Below are 21,068 nucleotides of genomic sequence, written 5' to 3'. Positions count from 1 at the left end.
GTGCTGTACAGCTCCATAAACTGTGAATACCACAGTTCTCAATAGTACATTTAAATGGCCGTTAAAAGTTGACCTTTGATAGCTGCACCCTCTTGTATCTAAATGAGAAAGAGTTTGAGGACAATAAAATTGTATGTGTGGGTGTTTTGTATAATGTGAAAAGGATGGTGAATGTTAATATTCTAGAAAAATGTTATTGGAATGTTGTAGATTTGTTAGTGAGGTTTGGGGCATTGTTCCCCAAATGTGAAGTCTATAATAAACAGTCATCGATGTCTTGTGGTCAGCCATGCCTCAGATCTCTTGGAATGCCTCTTGTTGATAGCTGCTTGAAGCCAAGTGTGGGAATTTTTTTTAACGAAAGGTTAATATTCCCAGAGTTGACAGCAGTTTAGATGACTGGATAGTTATTTAATAACTTAAATCACAGTTTGTTGAATTCAAAAGTATTTATCCTGGTGAAGTCATAATAGTTGAATTTAGCACTTTTTTTTGTCTCTGAAACTGTTATTTACATTGGTAAATGATAGATGATGATTCTTCTATAAACATAGAAGTCTTTCCCCCACAGGCTTACAAAATAACTAAAATACAAAAGCAGGGAGGTAATGCTGAGGTTTTTTAAGGCACTGGTTAGGCCGCACTTGGAGTATTGTCAGCAGTTTTGGACTAATCTAATAAATGGATGTGCTGGCAATGGAGAGAGTACAGACGAGGTTCACAAGAATGATCCCAGGAATGGAAGAGTTAACATTTGAAGAACATTTGATGGCTCTGGTCCTGTACTCACTGGAGTTTAGAAAAAATGAGGGAGAGGAGATCTCATTCTTCTCCTATCAAATATTGGAAGATCTGGATGGAGTCAACGTGGAGGGGATGCTTCCTATAGTGGGGAAGTTCAGGACCAGAGGGAATTCATTGCCACAGACGGCTATGGAGGCCAAGTCATTGGGTATATTTAAGGTGGAGGTTGATCGGTTCTTGATTTATCAGGGCATCAAAGGCTGAGAATAGGGTTGAAATAGGGTTTAAATCAGCCATGATGGAATGATAGAGCCGACTCAATGGGGTAAATTGCCGATTTCTGCTCCGAAATCTGATCAAAAACAAGATTTCATCTATTTTATTTTGAGCATGTAGGTCAGCTATGAGTATGTGATCATGGGAAAATTTGAGGCAAAGTTGATTTGATGCATTTTAAAACTTTTTATCTGGGGTAGGGGAAAACCATCTCAGAAGAAACTGCAATAATCTCGAATCTGCTCATTAATTAAGTTACTGTGTTAAATATTGCACGCTGCCAATAATACTTCCTGTTTTTTAGCACGTATGTGTGGATTGTAAGAAGAATTTTTGTACATCCTGTTCAATCCACTCTGAAAACAGCCCAAAAATATGCCATATTTGTCAGCGATTTCGTACTACGGACTTCCACCGGGGAGAACTGATGAAATTGAAAGTAAAAGAATTACGTGACTACCTACAACTACATGAAATTTCAATGGAGATGTGCCGCGAAAAATCAGATCTCGTAGACTTGGTCATGGGACAGAATCCTCAGTCTGTACCAACTGGTCAGATGCACATTCCTCTTTATAGAATGGATATGTCTGAGCAGCAGACCTTCATATCAAACACGCACACGGTAACAGCGGCTTCTACCTCACATGATGCTCCCCCACCATATGGAGCAGCCAACCCAAATAGCCCAAGACATTCTCAGGAAGCAAACCTGGTACGTTTTCTTTTGATAACATCTTATGAGACAATTGACAGAAGCAGAACAAGGATAACAATTTTTGTACTAGTTGCAGAAAAAAATTGAAAAAGTGAAATCTTGTGATCTGGTATTTCCATTTTGAGCTTTAATGCTTGTTTTGCTGAGATCTGAATAATGTATATGAAGTATTAAATTTGGTTTGTGCATATATAGGCGAATGCAGAAGTGACTGCAGACAATCAGAATGAGACTTTGGCACAAGCTGAAGAGAATGGGGTAAGTTAAATATTTACCCAAAGTTCCACCAGCATAGCTTTCTAAGATTCTACAAAATGGATTAGCAGTCACATTAATTGTTTTGCAAAGGGATCAGTGATATGTTAAAGGTACAGTGACCATATTTTCACAGAAAATTAGTCTGTTTTTATTGTGGTCCAATTAATTTTGCTCACGTTAATATTAAATAATTTCATCCCTTCAAAAGTAACCATTCTCTTGAGCAAAAATATTTAAAAGCCAAAATATTTAAAAAGATTTTGGCTTCCGTGTTAAATGCTTTTATAATTACACTAGACAAATAAAATTTATAAATAAAAGCTCTGTAGCTTGTTCCTTAAGTTCCCTTTTACCTTTTAAGTAATGTTTTCTTTCCTAACAAACAATCATTTTATTTTAATTTGTGTGTCAGATTCTATCATTGAGATATAAATCTGCATAATATTTTTTTTAAATCATAAAAGCTAATTTCCAACTGCCATTTTGGCACTCTGAAATTTAACAAATTAGTTGGGCTGATTTTTTTAAATGTTATTTTTGAGTATTAAACAATGTAGCTGTGCCATGGTTGAAATTATCTGTAAAAAAGATAAAACCATGGCATTCTGGGGCAGTGCCACTTCATAGTAGACATGACTAAGTATGGAGGAAGTTAAAAGAGCTTGGATGTTTTTCTGAAACTGCTTGTTAGTGACCAAAGTTTAACATTAGTGTTAATGAATCAATCAGTATTGTCACATATTAGAATATTTAAATTCAGTTTGTCCTTTTCAATAGTTGTGATAGAAGGAGAGGAAAAGCAGCCCTTGCTAAAGTTCCAAAACTTGATGGTAAGGAACTTCAATTAGCAATCCATAACCTCTGCCACATCTGGAAAGGATATGGCAAAGAAATCTGAGATGCTGCAGTGGTGACAATTTTCAAGGACAGGAAAAATCAGCCTGCAGTAATAATAGAAACTTTCCCTGCTGCTTGTCACATGGAAGGACATTGTCTGAGTCAACCTCAACTGCATTCAACCTGTGGCCAAAGGACTGCCATCCTAAATCACAGTTGAACTCTGTTCATCTAGAGGCCCAGTAGCTAAGTTATTTACAAACCTTCGTGCCAAATTGTAAAAAGTATCTTATGTATAAACAAGTGTTGCTCTTCCTGGGCACTTTGTATAAATGAATGTATCAGACTAAAGTGGAGAGTTTCACACAAGTCATTTGGTTGCAATATCTACATTCCCCTCATTGATGAAGGAAAGGATTAAGTAGCTTGGGAAAAAGTTCATTATTTGCTATAGAATTGTTCTGAATCATTGTATAGATGAGATACTGTTATTACATGTCTGTCTATCTTTAATCGCTCAGTTTTTGTTTGGCTTTATTATAGTCTGATTCAGAGGAAGTAACTGTACAAGGCCGGCACAGAGCTTCTTTATCAGACTTGACTTGTGTGGAAGACATTGAAGCTCTCTCAGTGCGCCAGTTGAAAGAAATACTGGCACGAAACTTTGTAAATTATAAAGGATGTTGTGAAAAATGGGAGTTAATGGAGAGAGTGACAAGATTGTACAATGACCAAAAAGACCTTCTGAATCAGGGTAGGAGAAATTTATTTAGAGAATTATATAATTCAACTTGGTACTTAATGTCATTGTTTACTAAGTACTTTCTTAATTTCTTTTTGTAGCTTTGGAATTCAAATCTCAAGATGGTAAGATTCTTCATATTTTCACTTTAAGAAATAGTAACATTTTTATTATGTTCTATGTTACACGGTATTGTTTCATATTTAGAACACAGAAACATATAATTTAAATCAATTAGTTCATTCATTATAACCATCCAAGCCTCCTTTACCCACCCAACACACAACAAAGTTGCTGTGAATTCAGCAGGTATCAGTCGAAGTTTCGGGCCGAGACCCTTCGTCAGGACTAACTGAAAGAAGAACTAGTAAGAGATTTGAAAGTGGGAGGGTGAGATCCAAAATGATAGGAGAAGACAGGAGGGGGAGGGATGGAGCCAAGAGCTGGACAGGTGATTGGCAAAAGGGATATGAGAGGATCATGGGACAGGAGGCCCAGGGAGAAAGAAAAGGCGGGGGGGAACCCAGAGGATGGGCAAGGGGTATAGTGAGAGGGACAGGGAGAAAAAGGAGAGAGAGAAAGAATGTATGTATATAAATAAGTAACGGATGGGGTACGAGGGGGAGGTGGGGCATTAGCGGAAGTTTGAGAAGTCAATGTTCATGCCATCAGGCTGGATATAAGGCGGAATATAAGGTGTTGTTCCTCCAACCTGAGTGTGGCTTCGTCTTTACAGTAGAGGAGGCCGTGGATAGACATATCAGAAAGGGACATGGAATTAAAATGTGTGGCCACTGGGAGATCCTGCTTTCTCTGGCGGACAGAGCGTAGATGTTCAGCGAAACGATCTCCCAGTCTGCGTCGGGTCTCGCCAAAAGCTAGAAGGCCACATCGGGAGCACCGGACGCAGTATATCACCCCAGCCGCCTCACCTGGAAGGGCTCTCTGGGGCCCTGAATGGTGGTAAGGGAGGAGTATAAGGGCATGTGTAGCACTTGTTCCGCTTACAAGGATAAGTGACAGGAGGGAGATCGGTGGGGAGGGATGGTTGGGGGACGAATGGACAAGGGAGTTGCGTAGGGAGAGATCCCTGCGGAAAGCGGGGGGGGGAGGGAAAGATGTGCTTAGTGGTGGGATCCTGTTGGAGGTGGCGGAAGTTACGGAGAATAATATGTTGGACCCGGAGGCTGGTGGGGTGGTAGGTGAGGACAAGGGGAACCCTATTCCTAGTAGGGTGGCGGGAGGATGGAGTGAGAGCAGATGTGCGTGAAATGGGGGAGATGCGTTTGAGAGCAGAGTTGATGGTGGAGGAATGGAAACCCCTTTCTTTAAAAAAGGACATCTCCCTTGTCCTGGAATGAAAAGCCTCATTCTGAGAGCAGATGCGGCGGAGACGAAGGAATTGTGAGAAGGCGATGGCATTTTTGCAAGAGACAGGCTGAGAAGAGGAATAGGCCAGATAGCTGTGAGAGTCAGTAGGCTTATAGCAGACATCAGTAGATAAGCTGTCTCCAGAGGTAGACACAGAAAGATCTTGAAAGGGGAGGGAGGTGTCGGAAGTGGACCAGGTAAACTTGAGGGCAGGGTGGAAGTTGGAGGCAAAGTTAATGAAGTCAACGAGCTCAGCATGCGTGCAGGAAGCAGCGCCAATGCAGTCGTCGATGTAACGAAGGAAAAGTGGGGGACAGATACCAGAATAGGTTTGGAACATAGATTGTTCCACAAAGCCAACAAAAAGGCAGGTATAGCTGGGACCCATACGGGTGCCCATAGCTACACCTTTAGTTTGGAGGAAGTGGGAGGAGCCAAAGGAGAAATTATTAAGAGTAAGGACTTCTATCATTTTGGATCTCCCCCTCCCCCTCACACTTTCAAATCTCTTACTAGCTCTTCTTTCAGTTCGTCCTGACGATGGGTCTCGGCCTGAAATGTTGACTGTACCTCTTCCTAGAGATGCTGCCTGGCCTGCTGCATTCACCAGCAACTTTGATGTGCGTTGCTTGAATTTCCAGCATCTGCAGAATTCCTCCTGTTTACCTCCTTTACGCACCTTGCCCTTCATCTTCTTTCATTTTACTGAAGTACTGAACCATAGAACCATAGAAACTACAGCACAGAAACAGGCCTTTTGGCCCTTCTTGGCTGTGCCGAGCCATTTTCTGCCTAGTCCCACTGACCTGCACACGGACCATATCCCTCCATACACCTCCCATCCATGTATCTGTCCAATTCATTCTTAAATGTTAAAAAAGAACCCGCATTTACCACCTCATCTGGCAGCTCATTCCATACTCCCACCACTCTCTGTGTGAAGAAGCCCCCCCTCCAATATTCCCTTTAAACTTTTCCCCCCTCACCCTTAACCCATGTCCTCTGGTTTTTTTTCTCCCCTTGCCACAGTGGAAAAAGCCTGCTTGCATTCACTCTATGCATTCATTCAGCGTGGATTTGTGAAAGGAAAATCATGTCTGACGAATCTCATAGAATTTTTTGAGAATGTAACTAGTAGAGTGGATAGGGGAGAACCAGTGGATGTGGTATATTTGGATTTTCAAAAGGTTTTTGACAAGGTCCCACACAGGAGATTAGTGTGCAAACTTAAAGCACACGGTATTGGGGGTAAGGTATTGATGTGGATGGAGAATTGGTTAGCAGACAGGAAGCAAAGAGTGGGAATAAACGGGACCTTTTCAGAATGGCAGGCGGTGACTAGTGGGGTACCGCAAGGCTCAGTGCTGGGACCCCAGTTGTTTACAATATATATTAATGACTTGGATGAGGGAATTAAATGCAGCATCTCCAAGTTTGCGGATGACACGAAGCTGGGTGGCGGTGTTAGCTGTGAGGAGGATGCTAAGAGGATGCAGAGTGACTTGGATAGGTTGGGTGAGTGGGCAAATTCATGGCAGATGCAATTTAATGTGAATAAATGTGAAGTTATCCACTTTGGTGGCAAAAATAGGAAAACAGATTATTATCTGAATGGTGGCCGATTAGGAAAAGGGGAGGTGCAACGAGACCTGGGTGTCATTATACACCAGTCATTGAAAGTGGGCATGCAGGTACAGCAGGCGGTGAAAAAGGCGAATGGTATGCTGGCATTTATAGCGAGAGGATTCGAGTACAGGAGCAGGGAGGTACTACTGCAGTTGTACGAGGCCTTGATGAGACCACACCTGGAGTATTGTGTGCAGTTTTAGTCCCCTAATCTGAGGAAAGACATCCTTGCCATAGAGGGAGTACAAAGAAGGTTCACCAGATTGATTCCTGGGATGGCAGGACTTTCATCTGAAGAAAGACTGGATGAACTGGGCTTGTACTCGTTGGAATTTAGAAGATTGAGGGGGGATCTGATTGAAACGTATAAAATCCTAAAGGGATTGGACAGGCTAGATGCAGGAAGATTGTTCCCGATGTTGGGGAAGTCCAGAACGAGGGGTCACAGTTTGAGGATAAAGGGGAAGCCTTTTAGCACCGAGATTAGGAAAAACTTCTTCACACAGAGAGTGGTGAATCTGTGGAATTCTCTGCCACAGGAAACAGTTGAGGCCAGTTCATTGGCTATATTTAAGAGGGAGTTAGATATGGCCCTTGTGGCTACGGGGATCAGGGGGCATGGAGGGAAGGCTGGGGTGGGGTTCTGAGTTGGATGATCAGCCATGATCATAATAAATGGTGGTGCAGGCTCGAAGGGCTGAATGGCCTACTCCTGCACCTATTTTCTATGTTTATATCTATACCCGTCATAATTTTATATACCTCTATCAAATCTCCCCTCATTCTTCTACGCTCCAGGGAATAAAGTCCTAACCTATTCAACCTTTCTCTGTAACTGAGTTTCTCAAGTCCCGGCAACATCCTTGTAAACCTTCTCTGCACTCTTTCAACCTTATTTATATCCTTCCTGTAATTTGGTGACCAAAACTGAACACAATACTCCAGATTCGGCCTCACCAATGCCTTATACAACCTCATCATAACATTCCAGCTCTTCTACTCAATACTTCGATTAATAAAGGCCAATGTACCAAAAGCTCTCTTTACGACCCTATCTACTTGTGACGCCACTTTTAGGGAATTTTGTATCTGTATTCCCAGATCCCTCTGTTCTACTGCACTCCTCAGTGCCTTACCATTAACCCTGTATGTTCTACGTTGGTTTGTCCTTCCAACGTGCAATGCCTCACACTTGTCTGTATTAAACTCCATCTGCCATTTTGCAGCCCATTTTTCCAGATGGTCAAAGTCCCTCTGCAGGCTCTGAAAACCTTCCTCACTGTCTACTACACCTCCCATCTTTGTATCATCAGCAAATTTGCTGATCCAATTTACCACATTATCACCCAGATCATTGATATAGATGACAAATAACAATGGACCCAGCACTGATCCCTGTGGCACACCACTAGTCACAGGCCTCCACTCAGAGAAGCAATTATCTACCACCACTCTTTGGCTTCTTCCATTGAGCCAATGTCTAATCCAATTTACCACCTCTCCATGTATACCTAGCGACTGAATTTTCCTAACTAACCTCCCATGCGGGACCTTGTCAAAGGCCTTACTGAAGTCCATGTAGACAATATCCACTGCCTTCCCTTCATCGACTTTCCTGGTAACCTTCTCGAAAAACTCCAATAGATTGGTCAAACATGACCTACCATGCACAAAGCCATGTTGACTCTCCCTAATAAGTCCCTGTCTATCCAAATGATTGTAGATTCTGTCTCTTAGTACTCCCTCCAATAACTTACCTACTACCAACGTTAAACTCACCGGCCTATAATTTCCCGGATTACTTTTCGATCCTTTTTTAAACAATGGAAAACCATGAGCCAGTCTCCAATCCTCCGACACCTCACCCGTAGACAGCGACATTTTAAATATTTCTGCCAGGGCTCCCGCAATTTCAACACTAGTCTCCTTCAAGGTCCGAGGGAACACTCTGTCAGGTCCCGGGGATTTATCCACTTTAATTTTCCTCAAGACAGCAAGCACCTCCTCCTTTTCAATCTGTACAGTGTCCATGATCTCACTACTTGATTCCCTCAATTCCAAAGACTTCATGCCAGTTTCCTTAGTAAATACAGATGCAAAAAACCTATTTAAGATCTCCCCCATTTCCTTTGGTTCCGCACAAAGCCGACCACTCTGATCTTCAAGAGGACCAATTTCATCCCTTACAATCCTTTTGCTCTTAATATACCTGTAAAAGCTCTTTGGATTATCTTTCACTTTGACTGCCAAGGCAACCTCATGTCTTCTTTTAGCCCTCCTGATTACTTTCTTAAGTATTTTCTTGCACTTCTTATACTCCTCAAGCACCTGATTTACTCCCTGTTTCCTATACATTTCATACAACTCCCTCTTCTTCTTTATCAGAGTTGCAATATCCCTTGAGAACCAAGGTTCCTTATTCCTATTCAATTTGCCTTTAATCCTGACAGGAACATACAAACTCTGCACTCTCAAAATTACCCCTTTGAATGCTTCCCACCTACCAGTCACATCTTTTCCAGAGAACAACCTGTCCCAATCCACGCTTTTTAGATCCTTTCTCATTTCTTCAAATTTGGCCTTATTCCAGTTCAGAACCTCAACCCTAGGACCAGATCTATCCTTGTCCGTGATCAAATTGAAACTAATGATCACTGGAACCAAAGTGCTCCCCTACACAGACTTCTGTCACTTGTCCTAACTCGTTTCCTAACAGGAGATCCAATATTGCATCCCCTCTAGTTGGTCCCTCTATATATTGATTTAGAAAACTTTCCTGAACACATTTTACAAACTCTAAACCATCTAGACCCCTAACAGTATGGGAGTCCCAATCAATGTATGGAAAATTAAAATCCCCTACCGCCACAACTTTATGTTTCCTGCAGTTGCCTGCTATCTCTCTGCAGATTTGCTCTTCCAAGTCTCGTTGACTATTGGGTGGTCTGTAATACAATCCCACTAATGTGGCCATACCTTTCCTGTTTCTCAGCTCCACCCATAAGGACTCAGTAGATAAGCAGTAAATCTTTCAGAATTATGGAAGATGTAAAACAAAACTTAATATAGCACTTAGTAATCTGTTGTAGTTTACGCTGTAATTTTACTTGGGAGCACAATATTTAGCCAGTAAGAGATATTAGTGCTGAAAAGTTGATTATTTCCCACATTTTTATTCAATATTTGTTGAAAAACACTTCTGGATTTGATACAAGTCAATAGATCCCCTGACTTGTTTAATGGATACCCATGGGCAACCTTGGAAAAAAATTCCCAGTATAAATTCTCCATTTCTAACTGTTTATGTTTGGCAGTTGAGTGAAGGTACATATGTAGTGCCAGGACATGCTAAGTTAACAAACTGCTGCGCCTCAGATAACAGCTCTGAAGTGAAGTTCATTTTGCAAATACCTATAGATTTAGCTGGCCATGATCAGGCCACAAATTGTAGCAGATGTAGCACCTCTCCTATCCTACCATCCTGTATTACCTTTTGTGTAAATAGACATTGCTTGACTTTCCCTTCTTCCCTCTGTTTTCACACTTGGGATTCAAACTAATTTCACCTGGGGATTGCTGCATAGTATTAAGGAATCAAATTCTTATCATATTAGTTTAGCCAATTTAAAACTCAAAATGGAGATTTCTTTACTCGCAAGATCCAAATTTGACAATACCCTTGGCTTGAGTTACATGTGTGGGGTATGATTATTTGCACTTCCCGTATACTCGCTCTGTGTTAATATTAAAGGAATGGGAATTGCATACTAAAATAAGAGTTTCATTCTTAATTAAGCCACTATAATTGACAGTTCTATTCTGGACCTTAACTGCTTGCTTTTGAGCACAGGAGCACAAGAACATTAGGAGCAGGAGTAGGCCATCTGGCTCTCAAGCCTGTCCTGCCATTCAATATAGTTGTGGCTAATCTTCCTTGAGCTTCAATTCATTGTCTATGCCAGTTCCACATAGCCCTCAGTTTTCTGACCTTTCAAAAACTGATCTATCTCTTCCTGAAATACCTCCATTAATCCAGGCTCCATAACTCTCACGGATAGAACATTCCAGTTCTGCCAGGAGGTGTCTCAGTTTTAAATGAGTGCTCCTGTAATTATGCCCCCTCCCACTTACTTCCAGCATTCAAGATTCTTCCACTAACGGAAACACCTCAATGTATAATCACAAACAGGAGAAAATCTGCAGATGTTGGAAATCCAAGCAACACACACAAAATGCTGGAGGCACTATATTCTTTTCCATGGATGCACCCTGGCTGGTTGAGTTCCTCCAGCATTTTATGTATGTTACCTTTGTGCCCTCCTAGGATTTGATATAGCTCAATAACTCTTTCTTCTAAACTCCAATGAATGAAAGCCATTGTTGTTAATATCCATAGAAGCTTATGCTGTTTGTTTTGATATTGACTGCCAGTTTTCTCTCTGATATATGATTATACCATGATGCACAGTTAAGGTACTTTTCATTGATGCTGTTTTCTCTAGGTGGTACAGGAACATCAGCTCTTGAAGAGAACCTCTGTAAGATATGCATGGACTCTCCAATTGACTGTGTGCTGCTTGAGTGTGGCCATATGGTGACGTGTACTAAGTGTGGAAAGCGTATGAATGAATGCCCAATTTGTCGACAGTTTGTCATACGGGCTGTGCATGTCTTCAGATCTTGAGTAACCACAGCTACTATTAAACTATATCAAATTGATTGGAGAAGTGCATTTTCACAACCCAGATTCCATCCTGCTGACTTAAACCTATCAGTCTACCTCTCCTATAGTAAGACTGTTAATACTTTGCTACTTCATTCATTGAAAACACCTTTTAATTGTACAGAAAGTGAATCTGTGGAAATAATTGCCAGAGGCTGCTGTGATGGCCGTTTTTATGTATAGTTCAGGCAGAGGTTGATAGATTTTTGATTGGTCAGGGCATGGAGGGATACGGGAGCGAGGCAGGAGATTGGCGCTGAGAGGAAAATTGGATCAGCCATGATGAAATGGCAGAGCAGACTTGATGGGTCAAATGGCCTAATTCTGCTCCTATATCTTATGATCGTACAGAGAAATGCCTTTATACCTTGGCTTTGTTTAACAATACCCTACTAAGTTGCAACAGCGTACATTATTAAGAATAGGGTATAAATTAAGGAAATGTGATTAGAAAGAAAAGCTTAAAACCCCAAGTAATCACGTTAAGCCTTGTGCCACTCAATGAAATTATATGTTTGAGCTTTCTTAGGATATCATTAATCCCTAAAACTAGAGGGACAGTTATTGTGGGCATTCATTGTTTTGCATGCCATTTGATTCTGATAGAACATGAGTGTATGCTGCTGGAGGCAGGGTAAGAAGAAGCGATTATTAAATGTGAGCAGGTCCTTTCTGAGGGAATTGGTACTGTGAGCCTGTGGATTGGGCATTCAATGTCTAACATAACAACTGAAGACAATTTAGAAATAGTGGATTTGATTTCACTCATGGTTAGTGCGAGGAGGCAGGGTGGCTCCATGTAATGGAAGCCGATGATTGAGAAAATTACAAAGCAAAGATGTAAATGCGTTAAAATGAACAAGAAAGATCATTAATACTTCACATTATCATGTTTATTTTTATAATATAAATAGATGGTTAGATTTGTTCTAGCTGAAACTAAGCTCTATAATGCTACCAATCTTAAAGAGTAAGCCAAAGGCCACTTGAGTAACAAGATAACATACTTGTCTGCGTTACCATTTGCACAAAACTATATGCATGGCAAAACCCATACTCAGCAATTACACACACATGTATGTTATTACTGGATTGATAGGATGCACCATCTTTTTTATTATACCTCAAACCTTAAAGCTAAACTTCATGTACAGCTACACCGATACATATCATTTTATACAGTCCTGTGCAATCAGAATTTTCCAGTTTTTATGCACAATGTAGACTAAGTATGCCTAAAGATCAGTAGAAATACACAATTTTAAAAATTAACAAAATTTGTCCTTTAAATTTAATTTGATCTTTAACTTTGCATTTATCTCCAGTGCAATATTGCAGCTAGAAGTTTACATGCGTATTAATAAGGCTGAAGTTCAAATACTGGAAATCGTGCTCTGTAAAATCGGTAAAGATTAACTAGTAATGGTATTTCAAATGCATGCCAGCTTGGTTCAGATGCTGGTTTCCTTCAGTTTGCAATCATACCCTATCATCTTCTGAATTTAATGTAAGCCAATATCTTTTCCCTTTTTTAAATCTTTAATTTTCAATTCCTTCCTTTTTGCCCACACCTCAAAAAAATTTACATCAGATAAAATGTTTGTATTTAATTTTATTCAAAAATTTTGGCAACGATAGTGCCTTAAAGTAGTTTTATCTGTTTTTTTGCTGGTTAGGTTTGCAACATGTAAATATTATAGAATAATAATATAATCAATCTTTAAACCTCTTCAACTATTATTTGTACTGTACATGGGGGTGTTCTGATGTGTTGTAGCTTCTGTCCATCTGCATGGATAATGTTTACTGTTTCCGCCTTTCTCAGGACAAAATTTTCTTTGTTTATCTCTTTCAAATTCATCCCATTTATTTAAATCTGTTCTGTAATTCAGCCTTTGTTTTAATCATAGATGCCTGGCTATCCATTTACTTGAGATTGTGCTATTTGTATCTTGAAAACAGTAAGTGAGGAGGCATGATGGTTATTGGGTTTACATTGATCAAAATTTTTGGAGGATCATATCGTGCCTAGGCCACTTTTGAATGTTTCAAAATTTGACACACTATACCAGCCACTTCTGAAGCATACATCAAAAGGAGATGTATACTGTATTAGTCTCCAGTAAGTATTCTACTAACTAGAGGCTTTCCACTTGGGTAATGAAATAACTCCCTGTTACTCTAAAATGGAGGAAATTAATTTTGTGCCACAAGGCCTGTTTTTATTACATTTTGGTACAATGGTTTAATTTCATGGGAAGAAGTGCATGTAATCATCTCTTCCATAAATGCTTTTTGAACTTCTCTGTAGTTCTGCAAGGCATTTTTATCTTAAAGTTTTCTACTTCACATTTTCCTTTCAACCCTAACCTCTCACTATATCAACCCCTCACTTTCTCTTCCTGCCTTAACTATTAAGTGAATTTGATTTGATTGCATGAATTTTTGGTAGACCCAGTATTTTGCCACTGTGAAGATGGTTCTCCAAATATTTTAAGCACAAAGAAACCAGCCCACTCTTATGGTGTTGAAATTGACTTGATGCTGCTGAGAGATGTACTGAGGTTCTGATGGGTGCTGTATAATATTTGAAGTGACTATTCGTAAAAGCTTCATAATAGGAATGGAGCTGGAATTTTCCCAAGGCTTCTCCTCTTCTGCAACTGTATATGGATAATTTGATATGTTAACAGGATATTCATTCACCTTTGAATGAGATTGGTCCCAGATTATTTATTTGTGCAAAAATAATTTATGTGAAAACTATTTTGATAAAATTAAGTCTTAATTCTTGGCGGTAATTGACTTTTGTCAATCGCTGTACCTTTTACAACTAGGGTAAATCACTAATTGCAGATTTACATAATTTTATACTTGATGTCAAATTATATTTTTTACATTTGGATTATCTCTGCTTTTTTAGCTTTACAGAAACAAGATTGCAAAGTATTATTATTAAACAGTGATGTCAAAATAATTACCAATTATAGACAAACTACTGATGATTACCTTCAGTTTCGGCTTCTCCACAAATAGGAATTTTTAAATTCTAACAGAAAGGCAACAGAAAATTTTAGGAAATAACTCAATCCGTTTGCAGATGCATGGGTTTTCAGAACATTTTTACCCTCGCTCTTCTAAGAAGTGCAAGGTTTTTTAGATTTGCTTTACCTCTTCATTTTTGCAAATTGGCGCATCTCGAAAAATTATTATGGTTCTGCCAAGCATATGCTCTTCCAGCTCCAGCATTACTTCAGTGGCAATTTTTGTCTCTGAAATGACAAAAGATTCTGATAGTGCTTTATTTTTAAAAGCATATCTTTGTGGGAGAAGTAGACGGAATGTTTTGGGGTGGGAAGGATGTTGATTTTAATTTCTCCCAAAATTTGCTGAATTTTTAATATTACCTGAAGTGCCTTGGACATTGATTTCATTTGCACACTGAGGAATGGAAGCTGAAGAATTGTGCTGTTTTTATATGGAATGGAAAATAGCACCTTGATTCTGTAGGTCCAAATATATCCCTTTAAAAGGGAAAGAATATTGCAATGCATAATTCTGCAGTCCCTATCCATTTTATAGAAGAACATAATACGATCTGATTTCTTTTTTTGATCTGACCATGTCAGTGATTTCACCAATTTGATGGCTTTCACCAAAACACAGGCTTCATGTCATGCTAAGTGTCACTCTACAACGCTGTGGAGCAGGTTTCCCAGTCCACAAAGCTGTGCTGTTTCCTGAAGTCACAACATTCAATACAAAGATGTTGCCATTCTGATTTGGCAGTCTATGGAAATATTTGCTCCTTGCTGACACAAAAATTGACATTACCTGCAGTGGTTTTGTGTGACATTATTTATTGCATTGCTACTTGCATTTTTACTCATGTAAAATCAGGCAGAAATTGAAAGAATACAGTCCATCTTCTTTCCTGTTTGTATTTCATGCTGATATTTTCTTTCAATTCAGTTCCTTCCAGAATTAATAAATTGGATTGTAACTGCTCTTAATTAAACTTGTCATGGAATCTTCATAAACTTGTTACATTGATCATTTTCTTTTAAAAATTTTCAGGATCTGTTGTGATTTGTCTTTCAAAGGATGCCATTGTGTTTTTAAAAATAACCATGAAAGAGCATAAAACTTAAGTCATTAAACAGAAGGTGAAAAAACTATTAACATTTTTCTCACTGCATTAAAAATGCAATATTTTAACTGGGCTTTTAATTTTCCCCTACTTCATTTGTAATAACTCAGTTGTTTTATTGCAAAAGCATAATTGGTGATGTGATTTTCAAAAAAAAAATCAGTTAGAAAATGTAGCTTTATATTGTAACCCAGTGATCAAGGTATATTTACAGGGGAAATGCATATCTCATTGAATGTATAACTTAAATGTTTAAAGCAAATATTTTTGTTTTTATTGAACATAATTTTTAAACAAGTGTGAATGTAATGGCATTGGATACATTATTTCATTAAACTGAGTCAGAAGTAGAATTAAAATAATCTCTATCTTTATTAAAAGATAAATCTTCATCAAACTGCTCACTTTTCTGAAACAAAAATGTTTGTTTCACTGATTCATGAGAGAAATGAAAGTAAGTTCTGCTGATTAAGTTCTTATGATTGAATGGGTTTTGGTTATCCACCACTTTATCTGCACCAGAAAATATTGTCATTTTGATTGTTGAAATTCCTTAATTTTAAAGCCTGTTGAAAGTTGTACAAGATTCAACATTTTTGAACAATAAAGAGATATAAATTTGGAATTTTGATGTAATGAGTTTTCTGTAAGTAATGCATGTACCATGTAATAGATGTGAGCGTCTACTTGTTATCTCCAGTTCTGCATTTGTCACGAACCCCTTGACGGGTTGAAAAGGACCAGCAGAAATGGAACACACTTGGAACCTGGTTTACCATAAGACTATATTTATTACTACTACGAATTAATATCATTAAACTGAATAATACAATACAGGTTATAAACATATATATATCCATATCCGTAAATGTCTATGTGGATACAAAAATAATAGTCCAGGAGGTAGATATCAGTCTAATTAAGTTGATGTTCAAGTTGACAGCTTTAGTTGTTCTTGCTTCCGAAGTCTTCAGAGTCAATTTGTGTGACCCCCACACAGACACAGATGGACAGAGTCCCTTCTAGGGAATGGTCTACGAACCCACGGCATCGGTTCAGGAACAGCAGACCCGCACAGGCAAGCTGTTACCCACACTGGTAATCATGGGTCGAAATTAATCGATCCATGGCCTCCACCCTTGTGGTGGTCTTAATCTCCACCAGTGGTTTCTCGGGTAGCTTCGGCAGTTCTCTCATGTCGTGTCTCCTCTGCACTTATCAGACCGAAGGATCAACTTTTTATAATCCATCCAAAATTCCAGCGTCTGTTAGCTCAACCGCTCTGAGCTGTTACCATGGTGACTTCTCAGCTCGTGTCTCAGCTCAAGCTGTATTCTCTCTCTCTTTCAATTGCCTCCTTGTTCATTAAACTGCTGAACTTTCTAGCAGTTTCTCACCTGCGTGACACATTCCCCCCTTTTGGGAAAATTTTGATCTTCGAGCAAAATTTTGCTCACTCACAGATTCTACACACCAAGCACTACATTCTACTTCACAGAGTGTACATTAAGCATTTACACATTTCGTCAGCGTTTTTAACAGCGGGATAGGCAATCCGCAGTGACATTGTCCATACCCCTTAAGTGTCTTATCGCGATATCAAACTGCTGTAAACACAGGCTCCAGTTTAATAAACACGAATTTCGATCTTTAATCTTATCTAAAAACACCAAAGGGTTGTGGTCAGTGTACACCACTAACGGATTTTGTGTGTGACCTATGTAAACCTCGAAATGTTGTAATGCAAAAATGAGGGACAGCAATTCCTTTTCTATTGTCGAGTAATTTTCCTGGTGCACATTAAACTTTTTGGAAAAGTATGCCACCGGATGTTCAATACCATCATCTCCTCTTTGTAATAGCACCGCCCCTGCAACTTAATCGCTAGCGTCCGTCGCTAGGGAGAACGGCTTAGTGAAGTCCAGTGCCTTCAGCACTGGATGGTGACACAGAATACCCTTTAACTGTTCAAATGCCTCTTGGCAATGCTGATCCCACACAAATCGTTCACTCTTTCTCAACAGTCTTGTCAGTGGAAGGGCAATATCCGCAAAGTTCTTGCAAAATTTTCGATAATACCCTACCATACCTAAAAACCTTCTCAATGCTCTCTTATCTGTTGGAATGAATCTCTTATCAGCGATAGCCTGAACTTTCCCTTTCACAGGAGCCAGTTGACCCTGGCCCACTACATAACCAAGATATGTGACCCTGGTGTGACCAAACTCACTCTTGGCAAGGTTCACTGTCAGATTAGCTTTAGAGAGCCGACCAAGTAATTTCTCTACTGTTACAATGTGTTCCTCCCACGTGTCGTTCCATACTACTAAATCGTCAACGTATGCCCCAGTACTCTTCAAGCCTTGAATCACAGAGCTTATCATACGTTGGAATGTCCCAGGGGCATTTTTCATCCTGAAAGGCATCACATTATAATCATACCACCCTGAGGGGGGTGATGAATGCCGATATCTCTCGAGCACTATCGGTTAAGGGAACGCACCAGTACCCTTTTAGCAGGTCAATTTTTGTTAGGGGGTACTTAGCCTCTCCCACCCTATCGATGCAGTCATCTATTCTGGGAATAGGGTATGATCAGCCTGTCCCACAATGACATCATGGGTAGCTATATTACACTGCCTCAGTGTATCTGGGAATAGGTCGGAATGTTTGCCAATTAGCTTCTTCATCTGTTGCTGTTGTTTCGGTTCCAGGTGGTTAACTTTACTGTCTATGTTCTCCAAAACACTAGCATTCTTGAGTCGAGCTGAAACCAGACACCGCTCATTACACTCCCCCTTTATCTCTGGGCTAGTTTTTGCAGCTAGGTCTTGTTTGGTCGTGACTCCAACTGATACGGGTTTAGAATCAAAATAAGATTTGATTAGGTTTACATGCACTAATGAGTGGTTTTCCTTCTACCAGATGTCCTGATAACATAGTTCAGCACATCAATTTTCCTCATTATTTCGTAAGGTTCACTAAATTGAGCCTGGAGAGGGTTATTCTCCAAGGGAAACAAAACCAAGACCTTATCTCCAACCTCATAGCTTCGCTTCCTTGCCTGTCTGTCATACCAGTGCTTCATATCAGCCTGGGAGTCTTGGAGATTGTGTTTCGCAAGGTTACAAGCCCTGCTCAGCCTGTCTCGAAACTCTAAGGCATAATCCAATACACCAATTCACACTTCCTTATCAGACCATTGCTCTCTCAGTAAGGTCAAAGGTCCTCAAGGCCTATGACCAAACACGAGCTCAAACGGACTGAACCCCAACGATTCCTGGATCGAATCTCTTATCGCAAATAATAACAAAGGTATACTCTCATCCCAATGTTTTTCGTTTTCCATACAGCACGTTTTACCTCTCCATCACTCCCTGGGATTGGGAATGGTATGCCGTGGACAAAATTTATTTCGCTCCCAGTTCCGTAACTATCTGTGGAATACACCCAATGTAAAATTACTGTCCTGATCCAATTGTATCTCCCTGGGCGGACCCACCAACGTGAAGAACTTAATAAGTGCCTTCACCACTGTTTTAGCCTTTAGGTTCCTGAGGGGTTTTGCTTCTGGGAACCTAGAGGCAGCGCACATAATGGTTAACAAGTATTGGTGGCCACCTGCAGTCTTTGGCAGTGGGCCAACACAATCCACAATGACCCTGGAGAAAGATTCACCAAAAGCTGGTATGGGGCGAAGTGGCGCTTTTGGGCTGGTCTGATTTGGTTTCCCTACCACTTAACAAGTGTGACAAATTTTACAAAAAACCGCCACATCCTTTCTTATACCTGGCCAATGAAATTCTTCAATAATCTTGTGCCCTGTCTTTCTAACTCCAAGATGTCCCCCTAAAGACCTTGTATGAGCCATCTTTAAAATTTCTGTACGGTAACCCTTCAGAACCACCACCTGGTGCACCACGGCCCAATCCTCATCGGCAGGTACTGTCGGTGGCCTCCACTTCCTCATTAATACCCCATCCTTCAGATAGTAACCCATTGACTGGCTCTGAATTTCATCCTCGGAAAGAGCTGTCTCTTTTAAAACCGCAGTCTCAGGATCCCTATCCTGCTGTTCCACAAGCTTCCTCCTGGACAATGACAAACCCCTCTTATCCACTTCACTGCCTGGGTCCTGGTCGAACACAGACGGTAGATAAGTTTCAGATAAGTCAGTAGGATCCATACCCCTGTCTTTGCTATCGCGGGCACCTGACCCCTCCCATCCAGATCACTTCACTTCTGCAGCCTTCCTTGTCATACTTCTTGTGACTGCACATGCGGGATAAAGTTCACTGTCTGCGCTTGTCTCACGCATAGCAGGCCGACTTGTTCGCTGTAACCCTGGGTATACATCTTTTCCTGCCAGATCATTTCCCAACAAGAGGTCCACATTAGTTATCTGTAATTTAGGTTGTATCCCTATCTGAACTGGTCCAGACACTAAGTCACATTTCAAAACTATTTTGTGCAAAGGCACGACCTCTGTTCCCTTGCCAATACCTTCCAGAATATTCACTTGGTCCATTTTTGTCTCGTCACCAAATTCTAAGACATCACTTAATAGCAGTGACTGAAAGGCTCCAGTATCGTGCCAGATTCTCACTGGAACTAGGGGTGACCCCTCCTTCACAGACACAAAACTCTCGATAATAAACCCCACTCAATCCCTTCCTGAACTCGGCCAGACCCCACCTTCCTTCGTGTGGTCTCAGCCACTGGCTCACACGCGTCGGGGGTTTTCCCTTTCTCCTTTCCCATTTCTTTCTTCCGAATAAGACAGGTAGACGCCACACGGCCAGGCCTTCTGCAGTAGTAACAGGTAAAACTGGAAAACTTATTTTTGGTCGGTTTCCCCTCCTCTTTACCTCTGTCACTAGCCCCTGCCATGTTTTCTGTTTTACTCAGCGGATTATCCCGGTATCTCTTCTGATAACCCTTGCTCGGGAAAAACTTAATCTTGTGAATCAGGGCAAGCTCATCCGCTAACCTAGCAGCCGCGGAAAGATTCTCAACCTCTTTCTCTCCTAAGTTTGTCACTAGGGACACACTCTTTAAATTCCTCGATCAGCATCAGCTGTCTCACTTCGTGGTAGTCCTCATCTACCTCTTTTGAGGCACACCACCAATCAAAGTACCTCTCCTTTTCATGGGCAAACTCTATATATGTCTGGTTCCCAGACTTCCTCAAACCTCGAAACTTCTGTTGGTACGCTTCTGGCACCATTTCAAAGACCTTAGGCACAGCCTCCTTCACAGTATCATAATTAGTCGACTTGGTCACAGATAAGGCAGAATATGCTTGCTGTGCCTTCTCTTTTAACACACTTTGCAGCAATACTGCCCAGTTCTCCCTCGGCCAATTCCTGTTCTGAGCCACTTTCTCAAAATGTAGGAAGTACCTATCAACATCTTCTACAGCAAATGGAGGTACCAACTTAATTTCCTGACTAACATTAATTGATACATCCCTCTCGCCACCACGGCCTGACACCTGACTCTCTTGACGCTGCATCTCCCTCTCAAACTCGCTCTGTTTCTCTGCCTCTGCAGCCTCGAACTTAAGTCTCTCCATTCTTAAATGTTCTAGTCATAACAGGATCTCCTCATCACCTATCGGAAA

The 21,068-nt window shown here is 40.5% G+C and overlaps 1 protein-coding gene across 2 annotated transcripts in view; it reads left to right on the top strand.

The window, feature by feature from the left end:
* LOC140187782 (E3 ubiquitin-protein ligase rififylin-like) overlaps positions 1 to 16,063 on the top strand; it is a 51,976-nt gene extending 35,913 nt beyond the window's left edge. For both annotated transcript variants that reach the window (XM_072243498.1, XM_072243497.1), the window contains 5 exons: positions 1,325 to 1,735; positions 1,934 to 1,996; positions 3,377 to 3,587; positions 3,677 to 3,700; positions 11,075 to 16,063. In XM_072243498.1, coding sequence (XP_072099599.1) covers positions 1,325 to 1,735; positions 1,934 to 1,996; positions 3,377 to 3,587; positions 3,677 to 3,700; positions 11,075 to 11,256 — 891 coding nt within the window. In that variant the 3' untranslated portion in view covers positions 11,257 to 16,063. The remainder of the gene's footprint in view (positions 1 to 1,324; positions 1,736 to 1,933; positions 1,997 to 3,376; positions 3,588 to 3,676; positions 3,701 to 11,074) is intronic.
* Positions 16,064 to 21,068: the final 5,005 nt, after the last annotated feature.

Source organism: Mobula birostris, chromosome 25, assembly GCF_030028105.1.
Source record: "Mobula birostris isolate sMobBir1 chromosome 25, sMobBir1.hap1, whole genome shotgun sequence".
NCBI lineage: Eukaryota > Metazoa > Chordata > Chondrichthyes > Myliobatiformes > Myliobatidae > Mobula > Mobula birostris.
Note: the sequence above shows the minus strand (reverse complement) of the source record. Positions and strands in the feature narration are given on the sequence as shown.